Source organism: Cylas formicarius, unplaced genomic scaffold, assembly GCF_029955315.1.
Source record: "Cylas formicarius isolate icCylForm1 unplaced genomic scaffold, icCylForm1.1 PGA_scaffold_3__17_contigs__length_32017465, whole genome shotgun sequence".
In the NCBI taxonomy this organism is placed as follows: Eukaryota; Metazoa; Arthropoda; class Insecta; order Coleoptera; family Brentidae; genus Cylas; species Cylas formicarius.
In genome coordinates this window covers 21,021,033-21,048,475 of record NW_026844326.1, presented here as the reverse complement: position 1 = coordinate 21,048,475, position 27,443 = coordinate 21,021,033, and the positions used below count along the sequence as shown (strand labels likewise).

General features: G+C 37.6%; 4 protein-coding genes across 15 annotated transcripts; 2 read left to right on the top strand and 2 right to left on the bottom strand.

Annotated features, from left to right (window-relative positions):
• Positions 1-322: 322 nt before the first annotated feature.
• On the bottom strand, positions 323-12,636 carry LOC132699233 (uncharacterized). 7 transcript variants are annotated; one of them, XM_060665839.1, is made up of 13 exons: positions 12,365-12,636; positions 11,983-12,313; positions 11,548-11,769; positions 10,765-11,011; positions 10,598-10,702; positions 6,470-10,217; positions 3,738-3,926; positions 3,457-3,678; positions 3,243-3,391; positions 1,724-1,916; positions 843-1,275; positions 688-742; positions 323-510 (listed from the first exon to the last, which is right to left on the bottom strand). In XM_060665839.1, the coding sequence occupies exons 2-12, from the start codon at positions 12,296-12,298 to the stop codon at positions 699-701; spliced, it is 5,868 nt and encodes a 1,955-aa protein (XP_060521822.1). In that variant the 5' UTR covers positions 12,299-12,313; positions 12,365-12,636; the 3' UTR covers positions 323-510; positions 688-698. The 7 variants fall into 7 exon arrangements, with proteins under 7 accessions (XP_060521822.1, XP_060521825.1, XP_060521821.1 ...); XM_060665842.1 differs by having other exon boundaries at positions 688-724; XM_060665838.1 differs by having other exon boundaries at positions 323-742.
• Positions 12,637-12,775: 139 nt separating this feature from the next.
• Positions 12,776-19,352, top strand: LOC132699442 (serine/threonine-protein kinase PRP4 homolog). Of its 2 annotated transcripts, XM_060666152.1 has the most exons (7): positions 12,776-12,893; positions 12,949-13,164; positions 13,219-14,386; positions 14,461-15,384; positions 15,433-15,585; positions 17,548-17,657; positions 19,213-19,352. In XM_060666152.1, the coding sequence occupies exons 1-7, from the start codon at positions 12,876-12,878 to the stop codon at positions 19,216-19,218; spliced, it is 2,595 nt and encodes an 864-aa protein (XP_060522135.1). In that variant the 5' UTR covers positions 12,776-12,875; the 3' UTR covers positions 19,219-19,352. The 2 variants fall into 2 exon arrangements, with proteins under 2 accessions (XP_060522135.1, XP_060522134.1); XM_060666151.1 differs by lacking the exon at positions 19,213-19,352 and having other exon boundaries at positions 17,548-17,697.
• A 246-nt stretch (positions 19,353-19,598) lies between these two features.
• On the bottom strand, positions 19,599-20,352 carry LOC132699443 (E3 SUMO-protein ligase NSE2-like). The gene has a single exon (XM_060666153.1). It carries the CDS (start codon positions 20,275-20,277, stop codon positions 19,609-19,611), a length of 669 nt encoding a protein of 222 aa, XP_060522136.1. The 5' UTR covers positions 20,278-20,352; the 3' UTR covers positions 19,599-19,608.
• Positions 20,353-20,963: 611 nt separating this feature from the next.
• Positions 20,964-26,880, top strand: LOC132699853 (DNA fragmentation factor subunit beta). Of its 5 annotated transcripts, none has more exons than XM_060666792.1 (4): positions 20,964-21,220; positions 21,552-21,807; positions 21,875-22,313; positions 25,200-26,880. In XM_060666792.1, the coding sequence occupies exons 3-4, from the start codon at positions 21,875-21,877 to the stop codon at positions 25,775-25,777; spliced, it is 1,017 nt and encodes a 338-aa protein (XP_060522775.1). In that variant the 5' UTR covers positions 20,964-21,220; positions 21,552-21,807; the 3' UTR covers positions 25,778-26,880. The 5 variants fall into 5 exon arrangements, with proteins under 5 accessions (XP_060522775.1, XP_060522774.1, XP_060522773.1 ...); XM_060666791.1 differs by having other exon boundaries at positions 21,479-21,807; XM_060666790.1 differs by having other exon boundaries at positions 21,469-21,807.
• The last annotated feature ends 563 nt before the right edge of the window (positions 26,881-27,443 follow it).

Genomic DNA, 27,443 nt, shown 5'->3' with positions numbered 1-27,443 from the left:
TGATATTTTTGTTACCTATGTCATTTTATTTCGATAAATATTTAAAAAGTTAGCTCTGGTGGAAGTCGTTGTTTTGAAACCATTTTACTTGTTACCCACAGCTTCCCAAATAATGGTAACGGGAAACGTAATTTACAAAAATTATTTAACAGAACGAAGAAAGTGACATTGGGCAAATCATGTATAAATGAGGATTTGAATTCACATTTTTTCCGGAAATCTTTGGCTCTAAATTGTATAAAATTTGTAGTCCGATATCTACTATAGGGCGTTCAAATAAAGTGTGCTGGTTTATTTTAAAAAGAAATTTATTTCTACCACTTTTACATTAACAGTCTATTGAGGTCGCTAAAACAAAAAATAATTGTATAAAAAAAGATACAAAAAAAGTTATATTTGACAATCGCATAACCACTATGTACAATAATAGAATGGATTAGTTAAATCTTAATAAATAATAGACTTTGCATAAAAATTTTAGGATTTGCTCTCAAAATGGTCGGGTCTGTCCTGAAATTAAAGTAAAGAAATTAGCGCACGTCCTTCCTAATCTAAACGATAAAAATATAAATGCGAATTTAAAAGCGACGGGCCCAAATAATAACCGACTGCGGCCAAAGAACTCAAACTAAATCTTAGATTAAGCGAAATTTAAATGCTAGACCCATGCTCCCTACTACCACTCACCTATCTGACGCTCACCCCTCAATTTCTGGGTGAGAATCTAGAATAAACATTGACACTGTGAACAAGAAATTTTTTCCACGAAAATTTCTATGGGATATTTACTCCAATAATGAGAAATCACCATCATTACACATTTATTGGAAATCGGCCCTTACCTGAACGAGAATGCGAACCCAACGACATTGGTGGATGATGACTTCGCGAAACGTGGTAAGGTGGTGGGGGCGTACCGTGATGCGAAGGCGTCCTATGATTTGGGGGCGGAGGGGGAGGCGCCATTATGATATTCAAAGGGGGAGGTGGGTACACGGGAGCGTACGACACTTGTTGCTGCTGTTGCTGGAGCTGCTGTTGCTGCAACTGATGGTGTTGCAGCTGTTGTTGTTGCATGTGCTGCTGCTGAAGTTGCTGAGAGTTTTGAATAATCGTCGCGAGATACGTTGCCGTCACGTTATTTACCGGGCTCGTTTTTATACGGGGCGGGAAAAGATGGGGAGGTGGCGAGCCCGGGGGCGGCGACGGTGGCGGTAAATTGTCCTCGTCCGATTCGCTGTCTTCCGGAGTTGGCGGTTTTTTAATAATTTTTACCTGAAAGCGTCACCCGGTGACGATAAAAACAAAACATTTACTGTCTAGTTCAGTCCAATTTTCTATAAAAAAACATATCTAGCCACTTTGTTGGTTTATATCAAACCCTATTCGCGCTGTTCAAGAAAATATATTTGAATACAACATTAGGGTCAGAATAATTATGACCCCAAGAGTACCTACCAGCAAAATATTCTGTTTCATAAGAGTCACTTCTTTAGCTTTAGTTTAGGGATGTACAATAGTGTTAGATGGATTTTTTTATTTACTTATATGCTTGTTGTAAGCGTGGCTAGTGTTAAGTAATTTTATTCTCTCTTGCGTTGGATTTAAAAAAATACACAAATTTTTATCAACTCTAAATACTTCCGACGAATACCAACCCAACATTTTTACAAATATAAACAATATAATAAAATAAAAGAAAATAAAAACAAAAAACACAGACCTTTACCTTCTTCTTCGGATGTTTCTTGCCCTTCTGCAGCTTCAAGTACCTCTTTTCTTTCGGCAGCTTTTTTCTCGGAGGCGGAGACGCGAGCTCTTCGCCAGCCGATGGTGACGTGCCCTCGCCGGGTCGCACGCCATCGGCGAAACTAACCAATTTGGTTTTCTTCTCGGAGGGTGACGTTGCGTCCGCCCTAGAACCGTTCGGATAAAATTGTACTCCATCCACTGGACAGACAATTAGAATTGTCATTGAAGCGCCCTCTATTAGAAAAAGTCAAAATCAAATTTTTGAATAGACATTTTTAAGTGTTGCCAAAGTTTTAGTTAGTACCAAGCCGTCGGATTGTACCGGGTGTCCCAGTCCCAGTCCCATACGTTTTACCATTGAGTTGGAAACTAATAATAAACCTTCCATTCTTAGATATTCTTATCAATAGAAAATCAGACCTAACATTGGGTCATTGTGTTTAAAGAAACCATACGCACTCAGACCGATACTTTAATGCATCGTCATATCACCATCCGGCCCAAAAATCATCAGTTATCAACTCTCTTGTTTACAGAGCCATAAAACTATTTCAGCCCGAGTCACTGAACCCAGAATTAAAACACCTTACCTCTGCTCTTCTCTCTAATAATTTCCACATTAAAGATATTAAGTGTTCCATCAAAAAATAAACTTCACCACAATCTTCTAATAACAATGAGGCCGAAAGCAATCCTACACTTGCCACTGTGGTCCTTCCTTACATTCAAAACATCACTGACCACATATCAAAAGTTCTAAAGAAATATGACGTCAAAACCAGATTTACCACTTGTCCAAAAATCTCTCAACATTTTGAGATGATTGAGATGCCAGGAGTTTACAGCATTCCATGCATATGCGGCAAAGAATATATTGGAGAGACCGGATGAAAAATATCAACTAGACTCAAAGAACATGAAAGAGCCTGACGACTAAGACAAATAAACTCATCAGCTGTTGCCGAACACACTCATGAAACCGGACACAACATTTTATTCGATAAAATTAAAATTCTTGCATGTAATCAGTTCTTCTACCAACGAAAAATCCGAGAGTCTATAGAAATCTATAAACAACCTAATAATCTTAATCGCGACTCAGGTCTCTATCTGTCACCGATATGGGAATCAGTCATCCGAGACGATGTTTATGCCCCTCATTTAGCTCCGCCCCACTCAAACAATATATAAGCAGGTACAGAGTGAAATACGAGCCAGTTTCAGTCAAGCTCTGAAGAAGTCAACAGGATGGTTGGCGAAACATCAGCAAGTTCGACTCAGCAAAAACCGACGCAGGAGGAGTCCAGAAGATTTGTTAAAAGTATCACAGTAGCCTGTGAAGGTTTCTTTGAAAAATTAACATGTATTTAAATAATTACTATTTTTCTTCGTACCTAACGCGTACTGTTTTTCAATGAGTTTAAATAAGACATTTTGAATGCAACACACATTTAAACTAAGCAATCAAGAGACTTTGACATCTCACTTACTCTTGTTTATTTAACAGTATACTCTTGCCGGCTTCTTTCGCAGTGGTGTTGTGTACGACGACCAACGACAACGGCGGCCATTGAGTGGGTTTGGCCTCAGAATCCTCCACGTCTATGTTCTCCTCCTCTTCCTCCAATTCCAAAGCTTTCTGAGGAAACGATGAACGCCGCTAGTGAGCGCGCCAGTTCAACGACACGACGTGTTAAGAGTTACCTTAATCATGTTTTCCGTTTTAATCTTCAGTTTGGCTTGCCGTTCGTTTTCCTTTTCCATTTTTCGCCGTTCCTTCTCTTTCCTACGCAACTCTTTCTCGTGACGTCTCTTTTCTCGTTCCGCGCGGCGTTCGGCCACCTTCTGCATCAGGGCGGCCTCAGCAGATTGTTTTTCCTGCACCGCGATCGGATCGACCATCTCTTCCGCCTTCTCGATTTTAATCTGCGTATTTTTTTTTTTAATGAACGATATGTACGAAACGAACCGGAGGTGTCACTCACTTTGGGGCTTGGCGGGAAAGCCGCCGACTCCGGCATGGCCAGTATGTCGCTGGGCACGATTTGCAACATGTTACCGACTTGAACGATCTGAGGTTTTATATCATTCATCGGGGCCCTTCCCTCAATGAGAGGAGGCGGCAGATGCATATACGCGGGCGGATCGGGATTCATATATCCCTTCTGTGCATCCTTGAAAAGTAAGATCAGGATCAATAAAACAAAAACACCACCAGGATATCGATTGCGCCGGCACAAGATTAGGTACTGCGTCGCTCGGGCCAGACAGCACCGTACATTTGAACTACTCCTTTTTCCTGACATTATACGCTTATAATGTCTACCAAACCTATACCTACATATACCTCATCCATATATCTCTCCTATATCTCCATATATGTTAGGTATAATGGTATAGACTGGGTGGTGCGAGTTATATTGGAGAAACTTTAACAGCGTATTCACCAGATAAAAGTCCACATAGGCTTATGTACTAAAATGCTTTTATTTCGGACGGAGTGTTGAAATATTGCTTCCAAATTTAAGCCAGTACAACCAGTGGCGTTCGTGAGACCGTTTTAATTAATTCAAATAAAAAAAAATGGGTATACCAATTAGGAGCACATGTAAACGAAAACGGTTATTTTTAGCGAAAAAACAGACCATTTTTGTTTTAAATTGATCAAAGTTCGATCTAAATCTAAATTTAATAATAAAATGACTATAAACCATTGGTGTACCACGAACGCAACTGGTTAAACAAAAACCAATTAATCTATGCTATAAATATGTTTATACGAATAATACAATACGTGTTTTTTTCCAATATTCAAACACGGACCACCCCGTGTATGGAAGTATGTCAGACATACGGAGTAGTTGAAATGTACCGACCTGTCTCATTCGAGCCACGTATACCTACCTATTCATAAGGCATCTGCCACAAGTTTATTTTTTCTCGGTCCTTGTTTATAGAATGAAGGATAAATGCCGACGAACAAAATGAGCGTTGGGACAACTCGATTGGGTGGGTATAAGATATATGATAAGTATGAAGTGCTTAATGACACTTGTGGTTTTTTCTTACTTGGTTCTCCGCTCTGACAGAATACAAACGCTCCGTAGTTTTGCCACAAAACTATAATCATTTCCTTTCTACCGACTGATCCATATAGTCTATTTCAATGTGGTGTAGAGTAATAAAACTTCATTAGGTAGGCAAGTGATTCATTGAATAATTAAGCAACTTTCATTGTATGTATGTATGTATGGGTTTTTGCCTATTCTCATCCATTTACCATCACTAAAAATGGCGTGCCAAAGGCGTCGCGCTAGGTTATTCGTAACAATGGAAGAATTTCAACAGAATAAAAATTGAGCATAATGTACATAGTATTTGGCAGCACTATTATTTTAACATTATTCAAGAAAATGCATTATACATGAATTAGATAAAAAATCATAATATTCTTGATGATCTCAGGAGATCTCATTTCCTCTGGTCAAAATTATCAAGTAATCAAGATCCCACATTGTCTCCTTATCTTTAATGACACGCTGGACTGCTTTTCGCCAGTTCTCTGGTATCACTTCCGTAATTAGTTTAAAATAGATATAGATATAGCATTTCACCCAAATATTTTAAAAACCGTAGAGTTTCCAGCTCCAAGATGGTAACTGGTCAAAAATGATTAAGCGGATTTACGATAGGGTATGAAAAATAATTTTATTGCCCAAAGTTTACCTACTCCTATAATCGACATCGAAGTCATGCGCGACATTCGTCTGTGTGAATATTTTCTTTTGTATCAGCCGCCTCCGCCTTGATATTCAATATGGTCGCTGACAGTCCGTCGATTTTACAGGTTCTGTACGCAAATGTCATGGGGTGCATTAAATTTACGATATGTATGCGATACTGTTGTGTGCTCACTAGAACCTGAAGAAAATTTGCAGAGACGGTCGAGCGGTTATGCTCCTCGGAAAGGATCAGCTCGGCTTTGCTACTTGACTGCCGAGAAACAACGATAAAACTGGCGATATGTATTTTGGACCGGAACCTTTCGTTGAAATAGCATACAGTGTACTGAAAAGCGAACTGAATAAATGATTCGGGAAGTATTGGGAGTTGTACTGAAGTGGCTTTTACTTGATGAAAATCCATTTAAAATCGTTAATTATGCACAAACGTTGTTCAGATTTTCACATAAATATATTTAAATGACAGCTGTTTCGGCAACACCGTACCTTTATCAAATGCGAATATCAAACGGAACCAATGTTTATAAATACAAAACAGGTAGTAATTACTTATGTATTAAATTGAGATTTAACAAGGGGGATCCGTTCAAATCCAGTTGGTCATTAAGTAATACATTCGAACCTCTCATTTTATTAATCTCCATAGCTTCTAGTAAATTTAATTTTCTACTTTTTGAAACAGTGTGTAAATTATCGAAATTGTCGTCAAAATTGTGTTTTTCTAAATTTAAATGTATAGCGTAATTAGAATGTGAACTATTGTTTTTAAATGATCGTCGATGTTCGTTGATACGTTTTTTAAAAGATCTAAATGTTTGTCCAATATAAATCTTAGAACATGATCCGCAATTTAATCTATAGACTCCAGAATTCTGGGATCTATTAGATATAGATTTATTGTTTTTAACACTCGTTTAGTGTAGATAGCGAGGATGCGGTGGGTCGCAGATAGAATAGCAACGTGTAACTCTTACCTCAAGTTTAAAGACGGGCACCTCGTCGCTCGGGACGATCTGCAGCATGTTGCCAACCTGCTTGAAACACGCTTGCCCGAGCCGGGCGACCTCCCTGTTGACCCTGAAGCCGACCTCAGTGGGCAGGGGCGGAGGAACGTTCGAGGAGTAAGCAGCGACGTACTGATGATGGAGATCGGGCGGACGCTTCGACGGATCGACCATGTAATTATTATATACGCCGTATTGTCTCGGTCTCGGCGAGCTCGGCTCGTCCAATCCCAGCACTTGATTAATCCTGACGTCTAACGGTATACGTTTCGGCGAATCGTATTCGTGGTCCTTGAATCTGTTACCAAACATCAGCTGCTGCACCGACGGATTGATGAAGTCTTCTTGGACGGGTGCTTGCAGAAGCAAGTCGTCGCTTATTGTCGAATCGGCGACGCTGCGCTTCAAACCTTCGTACGGAGACGCGACGGGCGACTTTTCCCTCTCGACCGCGGTCACGTGGTGTTTCGATGGCGCGGAATTCTCCAAAGAATCGCTGAGCCTTCGTTTCGACCTAGGCGAGTTGCTTCTCCGAGTCCATCTCCTCGGCGACTGCCTATCGACTGTACCGCCGCGTCTTCTGGGCGACGAGATTCTTCTCCTCGGCGACAGACTTCGGCGTCTCCTCGGCGAAACGCTCCGTCTCCTAGACGGAGACTTGCGCCTCGGCGACCTCCTAGGCGAGGACGCTCGGGGCGACCTGCGTCTCGGAGATGACCTTCGTCGCGGCGACGGCCGTTTTGGAGAGTGCGGTCGCCTCTTGGAATGTCTCGGCGACGATTCCCGTCGCCTAGGCGAACAGGCGCGGCGTCTCGGTGACGGAGCGCGTCTCTTCGGCGACGATCCTCGTCGCTTGGGCGACGTATCCTTTTTCCGAGTCCTGGGCGACTCTTCGCGACGGCGCGGAGACGAGTTTTTCCTCTCGCGCTTAGCGGAACTATCTTGTCCGCTGTCGTCTGGTTTAGGTTCGGCCGGCACTCGTATCTCTTCGAGGCACGTTTCTTTCTGATTCTTTTCGATCGGCGTCTCCAATTTCTTTTTTTTCGTCTCTTCGACCGCGCACGCATCATCCTCGTCCGATTCGTTCAAGTTCAGGCCCGAGTTCGGCAGCAGTCGTTTGCTGCGCAGCGTCAGGGCCGTGAAGGTTAGTTTGTGATTGACGACGGCCGCTTCTTTCACGACGTCGCGGGTGAAGCCGTCCGAAGTGCTGTCTTTTAACGACGGCGAATTAGAATTCAAGGTAGGGGGCGCTCGTGGATCCGGGTCGTTGACCAAATCCGAACCCCCCGTCGTCGAGATTTCCACGCCCGCCTTGGATACGTTGATGGTGGAAGTGATCGGCGCCGCGATGCTGGACGACGTCGTCGTGATGTTTTGCGTGACGTTCGGCTCGAAGCTCAGATTGATGAGCGGTTTGCTTGTGTCAGCCGGCGCGTCGGCCGACTTGGGCAACGGTTGAACTTCGATCGGTAGTGGCGGCGGCAGAGGAATGTGCTTCAGGAGGATATCATCGGTGGGCGCACTCGGCACGACGTTCAAATCGGCAAAATTAATCATTGGTTCTCGTTTCGGCTTTCGGAATTCGTCCACCAGCGTTACGGACGAATCGGAGCTGCTCTCGATCACTATGGCTTCCTTCGTCTCAGACGACACGGCCTTTATGAACTGCTCGTATTCGTTTTCGAGCGCTGCGGACGAATTGTTCGACGAGTTCATGCTCACGTCCGCCGTCAAATCGACCTTTTGCTTCGGACTGGACACCTTTCGGTCCCATCTGCCCTTCTTCCACGACTTGTCTAAATCGTTGACGCTCGAGTTCGCGCAAGCCTTCCCCCCGCTTTCCCCTTCGTTTTGTTGACGTTTTACGGGTTCGTGGGAGTCCGCCATGACGCGCAAAGTTTCCGCTTCGGACAAACCTTTCTGCCGTTCCAAACTGCACGCCTCGTTTATCATTTCGTCGAGTTCGCTGTTCTCCACTATCATCTCCCGTTTGAGGAAAGGCCCGATGTTTAACGGAATCTCTAACGAGAACGAGCTGCGCGCGGGCGACGTTCGCCTCGGACTCTGTATTTGGGCGACTTGTCTTTCGAAATCCTCCTCGTCGCTCTCCCACGACAGATTCATGAGCGGCTTCGGTTCCGCGACCTGTTGATCGTCCTCGCTTTCCCAAACCAACCTCGAGTCCTCCTCCCACTTTCTTTGACATTCTTTAATGTCGGGGGTGGTGGTTCTACGATAATCCTCTTCTACTGCTTCCGTTTTGAAAGTAACGAGTTCCTGATCTTTGGCGTCCGGCGTATCGCACGATTTCGCGTTCTGGTTGCATTTCTGCGCTAGAAACTCGGCCGCCCGTCGCTTCCGCCTGTTCCTAATCTTTTCCAATTCCTCCATTTCCTGTGCGCGTTTTTCCATCGTTATCTCGTGAAACTCGTTGTAAGTCCTGACGAGTTCCTTCGCCTCCTTCTTCAATTCTTCGATGGTGCCGAAATCGCTTCTCGTTGAAGACCGTCTTCGGTTTTCCTCTTTCGAAGCGATCCCCTCGCCGCTGGATGTTCTGCACCGCTTTCCCCCTTTATAGTACCGTTCTTTTTCTTTTCCGGTTTTGATTTTTTCTATAGGCGCCGCATCGCTTTTATGCCAACCTTCCGTTTCTTCTTTCTTCTTGAGCATCTCCTGTTCGCGTAAATATTCCTGATTTTTCTTTAAAAGATCTATTTTTACCGCCTCCACTTTCTCTTCGCTTTGTCGAGAACCTTCGTCCCTGACGCGCCTAACCAACTTCGGTTTTGCTTCTTCGTCGGAAGATAAAACCGCTCCGGTGAGGACCAGGTTTCTACCTTTCTTCTTCGGCGATGATTTTTCTTCAATTTCTTCTTCAAACGGATAACGAACAGCTTCCGAATCAGAAGCTTTGTCGCCCGATCTTTTAGATTCCAAATTGCCATCATTATCTACCCGTTCTTCCTTCTCCTTCTTTTTTCTTCTATCTTCGGCCGAGTCGTCGGAGTCGCTTCGGCTCTCGTCGCTCGTGCGCCGCTTCCTCTTTTGTTTCTTCCCTGATTTCCTTTTCTTGCCTTTTTTAAACTTCTCCTTCTTCTGTTTCACTTTCTTGGATTTCTTAGCATTCTTATCGTGGAAAGGTTCGTCCCTCTGCCTTTCCCTCTTTTTCTGCTTTTTGTCTGAGCCTTCTTCTTCTTCTTCTTCATTTTCCAATGAGTCAACGGAATATTTCTGGTCGTTGCTGTTGCAGATGTCCGCCAGGATATCCAGTTCGCCGAACTCAGCGGCTGCTTGTTTCAAGGACGCCTCCAGTAGCTCGATCTCCCGTTTCGTCTTATTATATTCGTCTTCTTCTTTAGACACATCAATACTGGTCTTCCGCTTCAAGTTTTCAGTTTCTTCATTCGATTTCTGATTCGCGCCTTCTTCCGTATCATCCTCGTCGTCGGAGTAGGTTTGCAAGAACGAAAGTCCGACGGAATTTTCGAGCAGTCTAGCTTCGGAATTTTCCTGCCGCCTCCAGTTGCGCGGGTACCATTTTCTCGCGTCGATTTTTTTATTCGCGGGTGGGCATCGTGGGGCGGAACTCCAGAATTTGACCAGCAACTCTTTCCTTTCGGCCGGCACGACCGCGGTGATCTGTTCCTTGGTCAAAAATCCCGGTTGGGATTTGCGATGATTCCTGCTGTAGACGATTCGGGGTTTGCACGCAGTGTATCTAAAGAAATGGCGACCCATGGGTTATGTTTCTTTTTTCGGAAAATTTCACTTTTTATTATTGTATAAATACTTATCATGTACTTCCAATTTTTCAAAAATGTGGGATGCTAAATGTCAATCAATTATTCGGTTTTTGGCTTTTTGATTAGAAAAAATGAACAAGTAATATATTTTCGCTCGTTTTTAGTTTTATGATTATGTAATATGTAAACACTAAACTTTCAAACAAAAAAAATCTACAACATATTTTGCTAGCAAAATTGCATCGTGTCTTGGGGGGGGTTTAAGATCCCAATAACGAAATGACACTGCGAAACAATAATATTACAAATCGAAGTTTAAAATAAGGAGAATGTTTCTATTTAACTTAACACTTACTGCAGAAATTCAAAAGGCACAACATTGGGATCTCCACTCCTTGGCATACACTTAAACGTCTCCATGCGAGGCGAAGGAGTTTCAAAAGCATAAAAATCTTGAGGACTAAAAGGGAGCCAACCATTAAACAAGGTTTTTTTTATTTTTACATTGAATGTGTTACATACTCCGAGCTTTTTGTTTTCAATTGCTTGAATAACTTTGATTTTAAATATGCGTCTTTTTCTGGATCCAAATTTAATTCAATATATTCAGACCAATTTTTCGGATACTGCTTGGGCCCTTTATCGACCACCTCAGTTTTGCCAGTTCTAAATTGCTTTTCCGGAGACGGGGACCTTCTTATGTTAGGATCCAATTTTCTTATGTTCCGACATTTAATCTCCCTTTTTTTAAACTGAAGTTTTTGGTCATCTGGAATATTTCCACTTATTGCAATCTCTTTCAGTTTAGAACAGAACATAAACAGGACAATAATGGTTGACTAGATATAGATTTCAGGTTCATGTTAAACTATTCGCATAGCTTGTGTTTTTTTATATGGGGGCTCACCAAAAATTACTTCATAGAATGAATGTTACAAGCACAAAAGAGGACTAATAAATTTTTAAATGGTAAAATAGTTGCTTTTCAATTTTATCCATCCATTTTATAGACTTTTAATGTAAACAGTTAATGCAAATCATTTTACCTAAGTTTCTCGATTATCATTACTGTTGCCATGTTTTACACAACACTTATTTAACACTTTTCATGTATCACCTGCCATTGATCAATCCTAATTAACCTTATCTTAAGGGATACACGACACTTACGTCAACATATTCATACTTTCCGAGACAGCATATTTAGGAAGAGTGGCATCAAAGAAGAAGTGAGAAACATGACATTGGTGGAGCTTCGAGTGACCATTCTTGTTCTGTTTATGTTTAGAGATTAAAACTAAGTACCTGAAGAAGATGATTGTGATCTGGCTCTAGTTATAAACCCAAATTTGGCAGTTTGTATGGTGTCAGTTTTGATGGGTGAGAGAGGAAGGTGGACAGGAGCAAATAGTTGATTTGGTTTTGTACTTAATTGATGTTCCTGTCTGGTACTCCCAGCAAATCCTGCCTTTTTTAAGTCTTCAATTTCTTGTATTATAGCTTTAGCAGCATCCTCAGGATAAAGACCTACACATTTAATATAATAATAGTTACACTGCCACATTAACACACAGAATTTCTTTAAATTTCAAATTTTCAAATTCAATAATTCCCTTGATATCTGGAAAATTTATATTCAAACTAACCTAGATTCAAAAATCAAAAGAGGTAAATTTTATTTAGCAAATTAAACTAAATAAAATAAAGACAAGAGGGAAACAATCATGCAAGTTTTCTAACCTTTCTTGAACTTTTTTAAAGAACTCTTCGGAAGTTTTTCTATATCAATATTTGCGTTATTCTCTTCGTTTATTGGGTTGCCTTTCAATATCTTTCTATAGGCCTGCAGCCGCTTCTTCGCAAGCAAAGCATTTTTTGAAGCAGACTTTAGATTCAAATCATTGTCTGTACCAGTTTCAGTTGGTATATCAAAATTGTCATATAAAGAAACTGAAGAACTGAACAAGTCATCCCTTAATTCTACATTATTAGGGGAAGACAGCGTCTCATGATTAACTAGAGCTTGGTTGCATCCACTCAACAGATTATTATCCATTTTTAAAACTTCGACCTAAAACTCAAAATAAAATCCGCCGAGTCTTTGCGATTGTGCCGGGCTTACCTTTTTAGCAAACAGTGCATATTGGCTATCCTATTCAAGTCGACATTGCTATATCGGCACTCAATAAGCAGATAGATATTTAGCGGGCTTTTATTACAATTTTTTTATTGATGTGCATTATACAACGAGTTTAACTAAAAGGGGTAGAGTTTTATTTTCGATGTATGTGACAAATTAATTTCCTAAAAATTGAATTGATAATAATTTAATAATTGAATAATTGAAAAATTTGGTTGACAATCATAACATGGATAGTTTATGAGAACTGAGAACACGAGCCACGAGAGACCTAAATCAATATGTAGGGATTTTATTGATAAATGGAAAATAATATCTTGGCAACAGTGACATGACATGACAAGTTTCACTGTTGGTGATCCTGCTGCGACTCCAGCGACATTTGACAATTACGTCCATTTTGAAAAACGACGTAAAAGGAAAGTTGTCAATAGCCATTGCCATCCATATTGATAATATATTTCCTATGCCTGCCCGGTTATAGAAGTTTGATATGGAACTCGAAAACAAAGTAAGTATCTGTTTATAATTTGTAATGATCGTACTTTAAATAAAACCTTTCTCAGGTTCCCGTATCAGACGACGAGGAAGATTTGGAAGCTTTACGTTTAGCTGCTCTGCAGTCTCTTAAAAGAAAAGCTGCTGGATCAAATTGTTCACAACAAATCAGCGAGCCTAATACGTTTGCGCTGAACGAGTTTGGATTTCGTGCTGGAATTAGGTCTCATAGGGGTTTCTCTAATAAGCGGGGGAGGTATTTTGGAGGCAGGGGTCTTAAAAATGTAAGTTGATCTTAAAAGCAAAGTAATCTCTGAGTAGCACTGGTTTAATTTTAGGGTCAATTTTTTAATGCAAGGGTTAGAACCAGCAACCTAATTTCCATTACCCCTGTGAGTTCAGAAGAGGATAAAGTCTCTGAAAATGCTGATGACACTAGCACAAAATTGATTCTTCCTCAGGATAGATACTGTAATAAAAGTAAATCTGAAGAAAAGCAAGATGAATCATCAAGTAAATTTGATAGGTATAATGACTCGGATGAATCGGACGAAGAATCAGAGGAAGAGCTTAGTTCGCAATCTGAAGACCTTAGCCCAAGTAAATTAGAGAGGTCAAAGAGTTTAGAGGCATTAATGAAAGAACTAGATGATGAAATACAAGGTACATTAAAAAGTGGTGAAAAAGAGGATAAACCAAAAGTGAAAACAAAAAATAAAAAAACGAAAGAAACTATGAAAGAGGATGTACAGAATGATGAAGCTGCAAAGAAAAAAACAGTGGATACAGAAGTAATTTCTGAAACAGAAATCACTGAAGGAAAGAACGAAGTTGTTGAATCCAATGCATTGAATTCTGTGCCAAATGAGAGTGGACCAAAGCCTAAAAGGAGAAGGTTGTCTCCAATTGAAAAGAAAGAATTTCATTCTAGAAATATGCAAAGAAATGTTCACAGTTACAGTAGACCACAATATTTGCCCAGTTTGCCTGTACCTTTTCCTTCTCTTGGTTCAAATGTCCTTCCAATATTTAATCCAAACTTGGCGCCTCCAATAGTAATGGTGCCACCATCAAATCCTCTATTTTATGATAGACCTCTTTCACCATTGTCATTAAATGCTGACACCTTACAAACACAAACGTTGGCTCCTTTGTCTCCAAGAAGTGCTGCTTTTGTATTAGAAAACAGAGCCATTATTGAAAAGAGGAAAAGGTCCCCAAGGCGTTCATATTCCAGGAGCTTGTCGCCTAGAAGCAGATCTATGAGTCCGAGATCACCTAGAAGGTCTCTAACGCCCAGAAGAAGATCACGATCACCCAAAAGAAGAACTTCACCTGCCAACCAGGCTCAGTTGCCTGCTCCCAGAGGGTTGATTTCACCTAAGAGAAGACTTTTATCTCCAAAGAGGAGGTCATTGACTCCAAAAAGAAAATCTCCATCTCCACGAAGAAGGTCACTGTCACCCAGGCGAAGATCCACATCCCCAAAAAGAGGGAGTAGAAGAGGTCAGTTGATATGATTTTCCTACCAAAAACTTCTTCAAGACACACTTATTTGCAACTACAACTTTTTTTTTCAGAACTTAGAACGTCACCCAAACTTAAGCCACACATTAAAGAACGTTTGGGTTTAAAATCCCAACAAAAACCCGAAACAAAAGTAGACAAAGAAAAAAACTCTTCAAATTCATCTCCTAAAAAAGAGGAAAAACCATTGGACCCTGTTCTGGAGGCCAGAAAACGTAAATTTGAGTCGAAGGAACTCAGGGTAAAAGAAGGAGTTATCAAGTTAAAACCCAAAGAGGAGACAAAGGTTGAACCACCTCTTGAAAAGGAAGAAACTAAATTATGTAATGTTACTGAGAATAATCCCAAAGATGAAGAAAATGCTGATGTCAAAGAAGAAAAGCTGGATGACTTAGAAGAGTTTAATGAGGATTCACTTTTGGAAGATTATGAATTAGATTTAGAAGCTAAAGTACATCTGTTTTCCGATGAAGAGGAGTCAGGAAGTGAAAATGAAGGAAGATTTAAGGAGAAGGAACACAACAACATCAAACCGCCCATACTACCATTCTCCAAGTTGCTTAATGGAGTACAAAAGGATGTACAGAAACCCTCACCAAAGTCAGAAAAACCTAAAAAAGAAAGTGTGAAAGAGAGTAAGGAAACTTCAACATCTAAGAAGGAAAATGAACCAAAGAAGATGGGAAGCTCCAAACCAGTATCAAAAAGAACCAGGAGCTCACCATCACAGAAAAGTCAGATTGTGTTGAAGTCAGATAGGTACCCTCCAAAGAAATTTGATAGGAAGATTGAGATCAAAATAAAAAACCCTTCAAAATATGAGAAAGGTGCAAAATCTAAGCAGACCAAAGAAACGGACATAAAGGTCAAGGAAAAATCATCAACCAAGTTAATCACAAAAGATGATGAGTATGAAAGTATTGAAAGAGAGCCTGAAAAAGATGTAGAGGTAGAAGAAGTAGCCAGCTGCAGTGAAGGTGAGTTTTTGTATAGTAACTATGATTTTATAATGTTCGTTTGTTTAGTTGACTTGAGAGCTCAGCTGAGTAAGAAAAGGGCGGAGAAAATGAATAAGGTAGTCGCTCCAGAGCAGGTGCCCAGCAGGCTATTACAGAATGCCTTGCAGAATGCCCTTCAGAAAACGAGCAGATCAAAAGGTCAAGAATTTTCGAGTTCTGGTGAGTTATAAAATGTAATAAATGTGTAATGTCCTTTTTGTATTGTATTTGTTTTAAATGTTTTTTTTTTTACTGATTAACATTATAAACTCACTCATATTGAGGCAATTTAGATCATTATTTTTTTGAAAAAGTCTACTGGATTTTTGCAGCTCACTTCAGTGACGGGGTTATTTTGGCTTTCCTGGTTTCATTTAAACTTACAGTTTCTCTCCCCTCTAGAACTGGCATCAATCAAACGTTTGTTCATTGCCGATTTTATCGCGAGTAAATTGCGGTTGACTGTTAAGTCAGAAAGAAGTGTGATGCTCTATCACAGTGGAAATTTAAAATTCGGTTTCAAAAGCAGGGCGTCGGCAGGTATCCATTTAGATTATCCTCCTTTTTTTTCTCTCGACCTTTTTTTTAAAGATCGGAATTGCTGAGGAAATCAACGTTTTCTAACCTAGTAATAATGGGCGCTTTTCAAAATACAAAAAAATATAATATAATATAAAAATATAATAATATTCATAGTAGGCAGCAAATGCTGATAAATTTTGAAACATTTTAAATTTCCACTTGGACAAGTCGGTTGACGTTTTGTCTCATCTAACCGTTAAAAATGACATGGAATTTTATGAGCGAATGTTAAAGTGACAGTAATGATTTTTTTTTTTAGCACAATTTAGAAGATTCTTGAATTACGAGATAATGAACAAGTTATTTTAATAGCTGACTTGTTCATATTTAAAATATTTATATCGGGGAAAAAAAACTTAATCACCAAACAAAGAAACCAAAATCTTATAGACCAATAAAATAAGAAACAAAATCCACATTCTCCAATTACAATTATGGCCGAAATGTAAAAAAAATATATCAAAAAGGCAGTTCTCAGACAACTGTTCTAAAGAAAAATTTGTAAAAGTTTTTCCTATCCAGTTCTAACAAACACCTCTTTTAATTTTATTCATAATGTATAAAATATTTGAATTCAAAAGATTTTCTTTTTTATATGTGTTTTTAGGTTTCTTATTAATGTAATACATTTTCTTTATTGGTTTGTGAAATATATTCCTCAACAGTATCACATGACATAATCTTCGAAGGGTCAAATGAGGCTTTGCATCCAAGTACCTCATCAGAGTCCTCAAAAAATCCCCAATGATAGCATTTTATCCTCCTGAGCGCTGCTTACTTTTTGTTTATTCTATAATTTTTAAGCAAATTTCTTAAGTTGTTTTCACATTCTTCTACAGTAACAAAAAGTCTTTATTGTATTGAACACTCATTTCCTTTACCATAATTTGATTTTTTTTGCATTCTTTTTCATTGGAAAATCTTTTCCGAAATCAAAACAATTTATGTGTAACGCTTGTATAAGACCTAATATTCAATTATCTTCTATCTTCCGTGTTTTCGCCATATCCAATCATTCGCTAGAAATAAAAAAAAATGGATTGAAAACAATGTCTATTTTTTAAAATAAAAAAATGTATTTAATATCCCATATAATTAAATGTGAATTATGCATGTATGTATCTTTTCCTACTTGTTCGTGTCATTTTTCATAATATCACAGTTATTGTGTAATAGTGACCTGCAGGCCTCCTTTACGTTCATCTTTGTTTTGTTTGGCAGGACTTTTTATTTCTTCCACTACACAAAAATTAATTTATATGCGGTACAGTACAAATTGGCTGTTCTTCCTGAACGAAGACTTTTGTTCAAATATGTTGTTTACGTTTTTGTTTAAATTAACGACAAAACCGTTGAATATTGGAACGTTCTATTCAGAAAACGGTAGACATCGACGGTTTCCGTCAATTTTGAAAAGCGCCCTTAATTAACTGTTGCACCGCCGACTTGATTCAAGTACCGATTCGTGGGGCTGTGAGACGCACGCAACTTCTCAGTGATCGCGATCTTTTAACGCCAAATTTAAATGTCGCGTTTTTCCTCAATCTGCGTCACATTTAGATGGAAAGCTGCCTATACATCTGCGTTTGGGTCTTGCCGGCCACACCGACGTATTTTCGAAGCCCAAACGCAAGTCGAGAAAGAGGAAGAGTCGCGAGGTCCCGGAGCAGGTATATACAATTTTATTGCGTCATTCCTTACCCACGTAACAGGTTGTATTTTGTATTAGTGTAATTTAATTTTCTTGTATCGATTGATTGGTGTGGGTGCGCGTGCGCGGGAGAGTGAATGCCGTTATGCTTGACGTAAATTTCTGAATTGCGAAAAAAACTTAAAAATTTATATTTTTCCTATAGTGTTAAAATTGACCCGACCGAAATAGTCTTAGAAATTGATTGTTTGCCTCATTCCGGATGGCAGACCCGAATGAATGTGGTTTAGTTATTGTGCAGTTGTGTAAATCTAGTCAAACGATGGAGTCTGTGATAATGCGCTGCTGTGCCGGATTCTTATACCTCTTTTATATGTATACAGGGTGTTTCGAAAGTTATGAACCAAATTTAAACAGGCGATAAGGGAGGTCATTTCCAATTAAACCGCTAGGGGTGTTCACAAAAAGTGAGGTTGTTTTCGATTAACGTGTTAAAAGGTAATAATTTTTCCATTGTCACATTAAAAATTTGGGATTTTTAATCATTTTGGAAATACTTAAACATTCAAATTTTCCAAATTTCTGCTTTTCACATGGTTGACATATATTCAGAAAAAATGTACCTCGCATTTCTGAGCTGGTATCAACAATCTAAAGCGCTTTTAGAACTTATTTTTTTGCATTTGCATTTAATGTTTCTGAAGGCAGATGAAAAAAGCCAAAAAAAGGCGTTAGCGTGTCTGAAAGTTGCAAATTTATCAAATTGGTGAGCTTCTATTCTTTTTAGTTTTCATGATTCGCTCACTAAAAAATATGTGGCACTGTCACACATAGTTTTTTTTGTTGATAATTTACTTTAATCTTAAATATTTAATTAAATATATAAGTTATTTCTAAAGAGCATAATCCTAAGAAATGTTCAGTCAAAAAAACATGATATTCTGGTTAGGGTAGTCAAGAAAAAATAAATTCAAAATAGAAAAACTCAACAAACCAAAAACTTAAAATTTTCAAGGATTCCGATAGATTCTTTAAATTTGGAAATGACATGCCATGTTTCCTATTTTAATTTGATTGATGAATTTTGGGTGACTGTATATTCGACGCGTGAGCTTATACTAACTGCATGTAGTAACTTGGTTTTTAGGGTTTCAGTACCTTTTTGCCAAAATTTTCTGTATAAGCAATTTATATTATCGCAACATTTTTAAAAATGTAATTGAATTGTAAAGGCTAAGCAAACTGTGGTCATGTTCGGTATGTATTTTTTATAGGTACATATAAGTGCAAATATTAAAAAATGCATACCACTAGAGTATTTATTTATTTATTTTTGATGTATTGTATTCACACTTTTCATAAACATTTTTAAATATATATACATATTTAAGTTCCGGTTCTGTCGAATGCACTAGTATTAATTCCCAAAATCTTCATTTTGACTGTGTCAATATAGTTTAGGGTTATCTGATCATCTGTAATCGTAGACTTAAGTGAGTTTTAAAAAAGGAAACGTTTTTATTCTAATTTGGTGCTCAAAATAACTTAACAATTGTATGTTTGTCATCATATAGGTGTAATGAAACAGAGGAGTGCTCGAAAAAATAGTCCAACCAATATCGGAGTAAATACAGCAGGAAATGTGCGAAATAAAAAATAATAGACTTTTTCAAAGTGATTTTCGTATTAATAGGTTCCATTTGTACCATATAAATTGCATTGAACGTGTATAAATCTGGTTTGTTAGGTTTCCAACTTTGTTTTATCTAAGTACAAAATTATATTAAGATTAAAGTTTAACCTAACCTTACACACAGTTTATATTGATTTGTACATAGACCTTTTTTTGTATATACTGTTGATAAGAAGCAAGTTTTTATTTTATTTACAATAAACACCTATTAAAAAAATAAATTGTTTCATTGACATTTCATGGATATTTGTCTTTCAACCCTATAAAAATACAATTATTATTCTGAGGTATCAGAATCTTCCTGCTGTTCTTGACTACTGAGGTACTGAGATATTTTTTCTTCAAGTTCTGTGTCGTTAATTAAATCTCTATTTGTTAAAGTGTTGTTATTACATCCAATGTATGGGCATTTTGCTTTATTTCTAGACTGTCTGATATACTGCAATATCGAAGTCATGTCATATATGTGCTTACAGATTTGATTCCTAACAGGTTTTTTTATTATAATCTTTGATATGGGATCAATGGGAGCAGAAAATGCATCTGAACATAATAAAGAATCGTCTTGAACTTGCTTATAATTTGCCTTATCCACCTTCTTTTTGGGTTTTATTTCTTGCACAGAAGCACGATTTTTAAAAATCTCTCCCCAAATTTCATTATCTCTAATTTCAATATCAGGCTGTTCCCCCAATTTGCTTTCAAACATGGCATCAATGTCATAATCTTGTCCGGGCTCATTTATGCACCCCTCTAGATCCTTGAAAACATTTTCAATTTTTTTGTGGTTGTTGTCGATGACACAATATTCCTTTCCTAGTTTTTCAAGTTTCTGCATCTCCTCATTTTTCTCGATGCCTTCCAAACGACTTACACATTTTTTCCATGTATTTAACGAACCGACACACTTTCCCAACAACGCATAGTACCGCTCATTAAGCGCCATTTTTCGCAATGAAAAGACTTGTTACTTTCACATAGAGTTGTGTCAATCGTCATTGATTCGGTTACTTTGATTCAATCACTTCACAGGAACGAACGACCGAATCCCGTTTGTTCGTAACGCTTCGATCACCTACCTTGTTCGCTCTCGCTGCCGCTCTAATCGGTTTGAAGTAACCGAATACAGGACGACCGATCGACCGAATTCGCCGGAATACTTTGAATGGTTTAAGATTTAAATGCATGACTGAGACAGGTCACGGAAAATGAATGCGGGTATTGTTATAATTATTCAATAGTATTGAGTTGCGACATTGATCTGTAGATTTGCTGATGTGTTTACTTTAAACAAACTAATGTATTGCTGCTACAAGCTAATACGTAGAACCTATTTTGATAAAATTATGATTCAATAAAATGGAGAACACAACTAAATATTATACTAACTAGAACAGAAAACATAACATATACATACACACAATAATAATTCAAATTCAAATGAATCTGAAACGGTCATTCGGACTGTTCGGATTCAGTGACTATTACCTTTTCGAAATTGGTCACTGATTGATTCGGTCTTCGTAAAATGAACGATTGACACAACACTACTTTCACACTTTAATTCAAAAATGATAGAAACCAATAATAAACATCTCTTCAGACTTTATTTACATCATAGCAGAGACCATAGAATAAAAAAAATACAGGAACAAGAATGAGCCCTCGGCAATTCTGTCAAAATTACTACATTTTTAAATTGATTATGCGTTTGTAAAATTATACATTCAGTCTGCCAATATTTCTTATCCATTTTTTTTTTACTTTCCCGAAAGGTTCTGTAATCCTTCCGACATACATTATAAATCTTTTGCATACGCTTACGCAATTGGTTGTATTATTCACCTTACAAAGATAATGTTTAAAGCAAAAACGGCGTTATTGTGCAGGTACACTAGAAAATAGAAACAAGCCTTTGTTTTCTCTTGATGAATAGAAGGGCAAGTAATCCAAAAAAGCTTCCCACCATGGTGGGGTTTTTATCCATGTTACGTACACGTTGCGTGTTTTATTAAGTTAAATATCAGGTCACTTTAATGGGAGTTCAAGATGCATCATTTAAGTAAAAAAAACTGTACACAAATTACAACAAAACTAGGACTTTTTTACCTATAGTAGAAGAAATAAATTAGGTTAGTTTGTTACAGGCGGTTGGCGATTAGGTTATCGACAAACGTTGAACAAGGATCCGCAGAAACGAATTTATTGAAAAAATGATAGTCCGTAGCACTGCGTTTGCGTCAGGAATCGCGCACCTCACGAATTTCCCGGACCTGGGAGAAAGGGAAACTTATGGGAAATTCACTTTGCCATTGGCATTGGCCTATTTGTCTTCCGTCCTTCTCTCGTCGGTATTTAATGTGGAAACGGGACCAAACGACACCCCAGTCAGTTGCGCGTTGCCGAGAGGGTTAGATTTGATTTGTTTGTCGATCTTTTCATCATTTTAAGCTACTTCCCATAGTATATCAGCGAAGTAAGTTATTTTTCCTAAAATTTTCCGCCTGCATTTATTGCTGACACGACTTTCGTCTGTTGTTAAGATGATGACTGCGATGACCAAGGGCTACAAAGTGACCGATGCCGAAAGGAAAACGAGAGTCGGCATCGCGGTGAAGAATTTGGAGGAGCTAAAGAAAAAGACGGTCGACAAGTTTAAATTGGCACATTGTCCCGACGAAATAGACTTTCAAACACCGGACGGGACCCTCGTCGACAACGACGAATATTTTCAGACATTACCCGCGCAAACCCTTTTGATTTGGGTGAAGAACGGCGAACGTGCCGAAACCGACGCGGAGCTGCTGTACAAAACTATCAGGGAGGTGAACGAGGAGTATCTGAATGCGGGCGAGAAGGTCCAAGAGTTTTTCACCGAGAAAATGAAGAACAAAGTTTTCAAATTGGCTGAGGTGTTAAAAGGAATCGACGTGGAAAAAGCGAAATTGAGTGCCAAGATTGATCACCCTGAATGGTTCGAAGGTACAGTTATTTTGTTGGCTATTTTTTTCGAGTTTTTGAAAATATTTTACGGCATACAGTCGGTGAAAAAAGTCGCCGTACACATGGTATTTTTTCAGTTTTCTTTTAGTTTCTTCTTTCACTTCCAATTAGTAAGAAATATATTTTAAGTAAATATCGGCAATCTCATTAAGAGTACTAAAATTGAAATAAAAATCATTTGAGACACTGTATTTGAATGATAAAAAATAAGGCAGTTTTAGAAGCAAGAAACTATGTCAAATAAGTATCCATACACTTTAATAAATCACTATTCAGAACTGCAGGTAGAACCGTTTATTATCAATATTTTATCAAGTCAGCTTGTATCAAATTTTGCTTAAATAAATGAATTATACTTGCTTATTTTTGACCCCACTTTTAAGTCAGTGGTTTTGACGCAAAAGCAAAGTAAGCGCTAAAAATTGCAAAATTCCAAAAGTCATACACCACCACAATCTCCGGATGTTAACCCCATAGAGCACCTGTGGGAAGAATTAAAGCGACGAGGGAAAAAACATCAAGTTACGAGTAAAGAACACCTCAAAAATAGGATAAGGCGAAAGTTTCCTTATTTTTTATCGTTTAAATCAGTGGAGGGGGAAATATTTTTTTCTACTCCCGTCTGTAAACTACCTAATTACCCACCGATCTAGCGTGCGGGAAGCGTCACTTTACCACGTCAGCTTCGTTTGCCACGAATCCGAGTCACTTCGGACATTTCCGGGATTTTACCGCACGGGTTTGGCAGCAATCGGATGTTTTCGGAGATATTTCCCACGCTTTGAATTTTGACGTTTGTCAATTCTGACAGTCATATCAGTGAATGTATTCGTGTTTTGCGAAAATGTACGCAAAAACTAACGGTCGTAGAAAAAGTATAGTATGCAACACGTTCAGTAAACTTTTTGACTCACTCATTTATTAAACACACGCTCCGCTCGTGTCAAATAAACTCCCGAATCACCGTTTGCCCCACTTGTTGCATAATTAAGACTGTTCATCATTAAGGTGCTCATCTGTAATTCTGTTTCTGAAAGAAGTTTTCCTAAGCTTCATTGTTGAAAATATTTTTTCGCATATATAAGATGAGCCGAACATTGCCATTGCATGAGTAATTGATTTGGGAAATTATCTGGACTTAAATTTTTATAAATTTCTAGTAATGGTACTGTATGAAAAGTTTGGTGAAAGTTGAATTTTGCATCAACTTCTTCGTAATTAACATTGAATGGGGTCGCAAAAATACTAAACTCTCTAAAGTCCCGAAATCTCCTTTCAAATTCTGAAGATAGTTTTCTCAAATAAATTTCATATTTTTTAATCTTATTGTTTGATATATTGAATTTTACAGATTGTAATCTTGGAAAATGAGAAAAATCAGATTTAGAGATCTAATTAGCAAATAATAATAACTGTAATTTGAAACTCTTCAGGTATTGCCAAATATCGTGAAGAAACTGATTTTTCCCTACACTTTATTTAAACTTTAAATAAAGTGTTTCAAATGATTTTTATTTTATTTTTATTACTCTTTATGAGATTGCCAATATTTACTTGAAAAATATTTCTCATTAAATGTAAGTGAAAGAAGAAACTAAAAAAAAACTGAAAAAATACTGTGTACCGAGTTTTTTTTGACCGATTGTATGTCAACTAGCTAAGGGGTGATTGATTGTTTTACACTTTTCTTACATTTTGGAAAAAAAGGTGAATACAAAAGTTGTAGGGTTTAATGTGTTAATTTAATATTACATACTTATTTATATACAAGGTACGCCGAAAATGTATTAGCCAAAAATGAAATCGTCACTTATTTAGCCATAGCGTCAGTTACGGCATATCTGCAATATTATTGTTCTAAATTCTATACACAATAATGTTTTGACTTAACGAAAAATGTCAAATATCGTCGTGGTAGATTAAAATTAATAAAAATGCAAACTGGGCCAAATGCGAATATACGGAAATACACAAGGAAGGTATGCGCATACCATCCAAAATTACATTCAAGCGCACTTATACAACATTTCAAAGAAACAAAACTTTCGAGACAACAAACTAAGCGGTGCGTTTTAAACACTGATGAAGAATCGAACGTCCTTTTGTTTTTGTATTACTTAGGTTAAACAACTTGTTTAGCCGAATAAATTCATATAAAATTTTAAAATTTTTTAGAAAATCGATTTAATTCCATGCGAGGTGTGTTGTTTGTTACATAAATGCGTTTGAATCTTATTTTCTATGGTCCGCGCCTATCTTTCCTGTTTATTTCCATATAATCCTGGCTCTATTTGAATTTTTTTATCTACAACAATAATATTTCGAATTTTTTGTCAATTGAAAACATTGTTTTTTTTTTTGTGAACTGTCGTAATTAAACAAAAGAGTGACGGGGGCGTGACGCCATGATGATGCATAACCTACTGACGGTTTTGTCTAATTGTTGCCTTAATGTTAAAAATAACCATAATTTGTTATATATTTCTGAAGTCAGCGCAAAATGAGCTTTCTTTTTACAGAGCTTTCAAATTAAACACTATGCTTGTTTGGCGTACCTAATATATCTATTCATTAGACTTTAAAACTTTTGAATTCACCTTTTTCTTCTAAAATAAGAAAGTTAGAGGGGTGTGTGGGGGGGGGGGTAACATCAAAATACTTTACCAGATTATTTATTGTTATCGTTGACTTTTTCTCTTTACACTTGAGCGATGGCGGCAGCTAAAAGTTTTAAGGGTGGTTTAAGGTACAATCGCCACTTAGAAATATTTCTCTTTCCAGAGCTCTCCGCTTCTTTTGTTTTTTTTTATTTGCAAACTTGTACACTTTTGTTTATTTTGGAGAACCCTGTTTGTTTTCACGCAGGCTTGGGCACTCGCGCCAAGACAAAAGAGGAATATTTGTCAATGAGGGCGCAGGATCGCATCCGAATGTATTTCTACAAAACAAAGGAGGAATTGTTAAAGGCGACCGAGCTACCACCCGGGACGCTGTGCAATTTATTAAACGACTTACAGAGTAAACTGAAATTAAATAAATACCACGGCTATTATTTCGACAGGAACGCTGCTGCTGGAGACGCGAACGTAAGCGCCCTCTGCAATGTGGCGGGCGTATTTACGTGTCACGGACGGTGGGACAAAAACGGTTGTCTTTACAATCCGTCTCATTCCATTAATCCTTATACGAGTCGGGAGGAGAGGATCGTCTTTCAAACGTGGAATCTGGATCATCAAGTCGAACGATCCAGAAGTATCATACCGGCGATACGCGAAGCTTTGCGGGAATCCGGGAAGATTATGAGGGACGAAAAACCCTCCGTCGACATAAAGGCAATTTACAACGACTTGTTTACCCTCAATAATCTAAAGCTGGTACATATCGTGTGCCACGACAAGGGGGCTCACGTGACTAAGAAAGCTGGACCCTATCTGATTACCTAATGAGATTCGACTCGTTGGTAAATAATTCGCCAGACAGATTGATAATATATTTTTCGATATCAGATTTGTTTGACAAAGTAAATAATATATTTTTTCTGGGTTTATTTGGCGTGACTCACTTGAAATTGGTAACAAAAAGGCTGTTTTGCTTAAAATATTAGGCACCTTACAGAACATAAAATATTTTTGCAATAACATTTTAAATTACCCTTGTATAACACAGTTGTTAAACATTTGATGTATTTTGGTGAAAGGTAGGAAAAACCTCGTAAAATAAATAGTTCGTTGTTAGAAAATAATTTTAGCATTCAATTATCAGTAGACAATATAGAAACAATTAGAGCGCCAACTTTAGGAGTTGATATTTGACAAATGATTTTTTTTTATGGATTATTATTTTTAAATTAAATTATTATTTTACTTGATAATTTTTCCGGTGGCACCATTTTTTTTTCAGTGTTTTTTTTAAATTAGTTTGAGTTTTATCGGTGGCTTAATCCTTTTAAATTGAAACGCTCTAAATGTTGAACGTGACAACGAGAATCCGAGAAAAATTGCCATTTAGTTTATACAATTAAGAATAGTGTTTTATGTAGGTTAGATTTAAATAGCATTTTTTTAATTCGTTTCCAAAATTTTTCTTCTATTATCAAAACACCTGTTTTGCTGCCAAATGCGTGCAACAAAATTACTATTTCCAGATTCAAATGGGCCACACTACTCTATAGACGATCTTTCAAAGCGCTTCGAATATACTTGACAATTCAAAGCTAAAAGAACGTAAAAAAAAATATTTCACATTTCACTTTTGATGACTAAACCAAACCGTATAATTGTTGCAAGTTTACAACATACCTTTTTATATTTTTAATAATTTTATTGTAGATTTTCAGTCGCCAGGAAGTAATACTTGATATAACTTATTTAGTGAAAAAAAGGAAACCCCCTCAAATTTTTTTTAAATATTTTAGTAAAATCAGTTAAAATCTTCCATCCGATTATCTTAAAAATGTCTGTCGTAATCTAACAACAATTGGTTAACTCAATTTTAAAACAATGCGCCACAATGCGAAACCCTCTAAATATAAATATATATATATATATATATATATATATATATATATATATATATATATATATATATATATATATATATATATATATATATATATATATATATATATATATATACTACGTCAAGTCGATAATCAGGTAAAACATATCAGTATATAGTATAATGTAATGTGGACTTTAGAGGAACCTTTCGCTAGCTATTTATTTCTAGTGCCCCGCTTAATTGATATAATCGATGCGAATGCGGCTATCGACTTGACGTACTTTTATTTAGCACATTTTAAACAGGGTGGTACTCAGGAATGTTCCAGTTTTTAACGAGTTTTTGGTGACGTTCCCCCGCAGCTTCCACGTATTCCAAAAAAGAAATACATTTGCATTTAATTTAATGAAGTCATCGATCATACATACTTAGGTTAGATGTAATCAAAGAATTACGAGCCCAATCTAGGCAGAAATCTTTTTGTAGAAGGCGATTTTCAGCTCGAATTGATATTCAAAAATCGAAATGCAAAGAACCTGTGAAAAAAAAAACGATTATTCGCTTAAACGCTTGATATAACTATGTAAACGTATTTGTTGTATTTTCCCC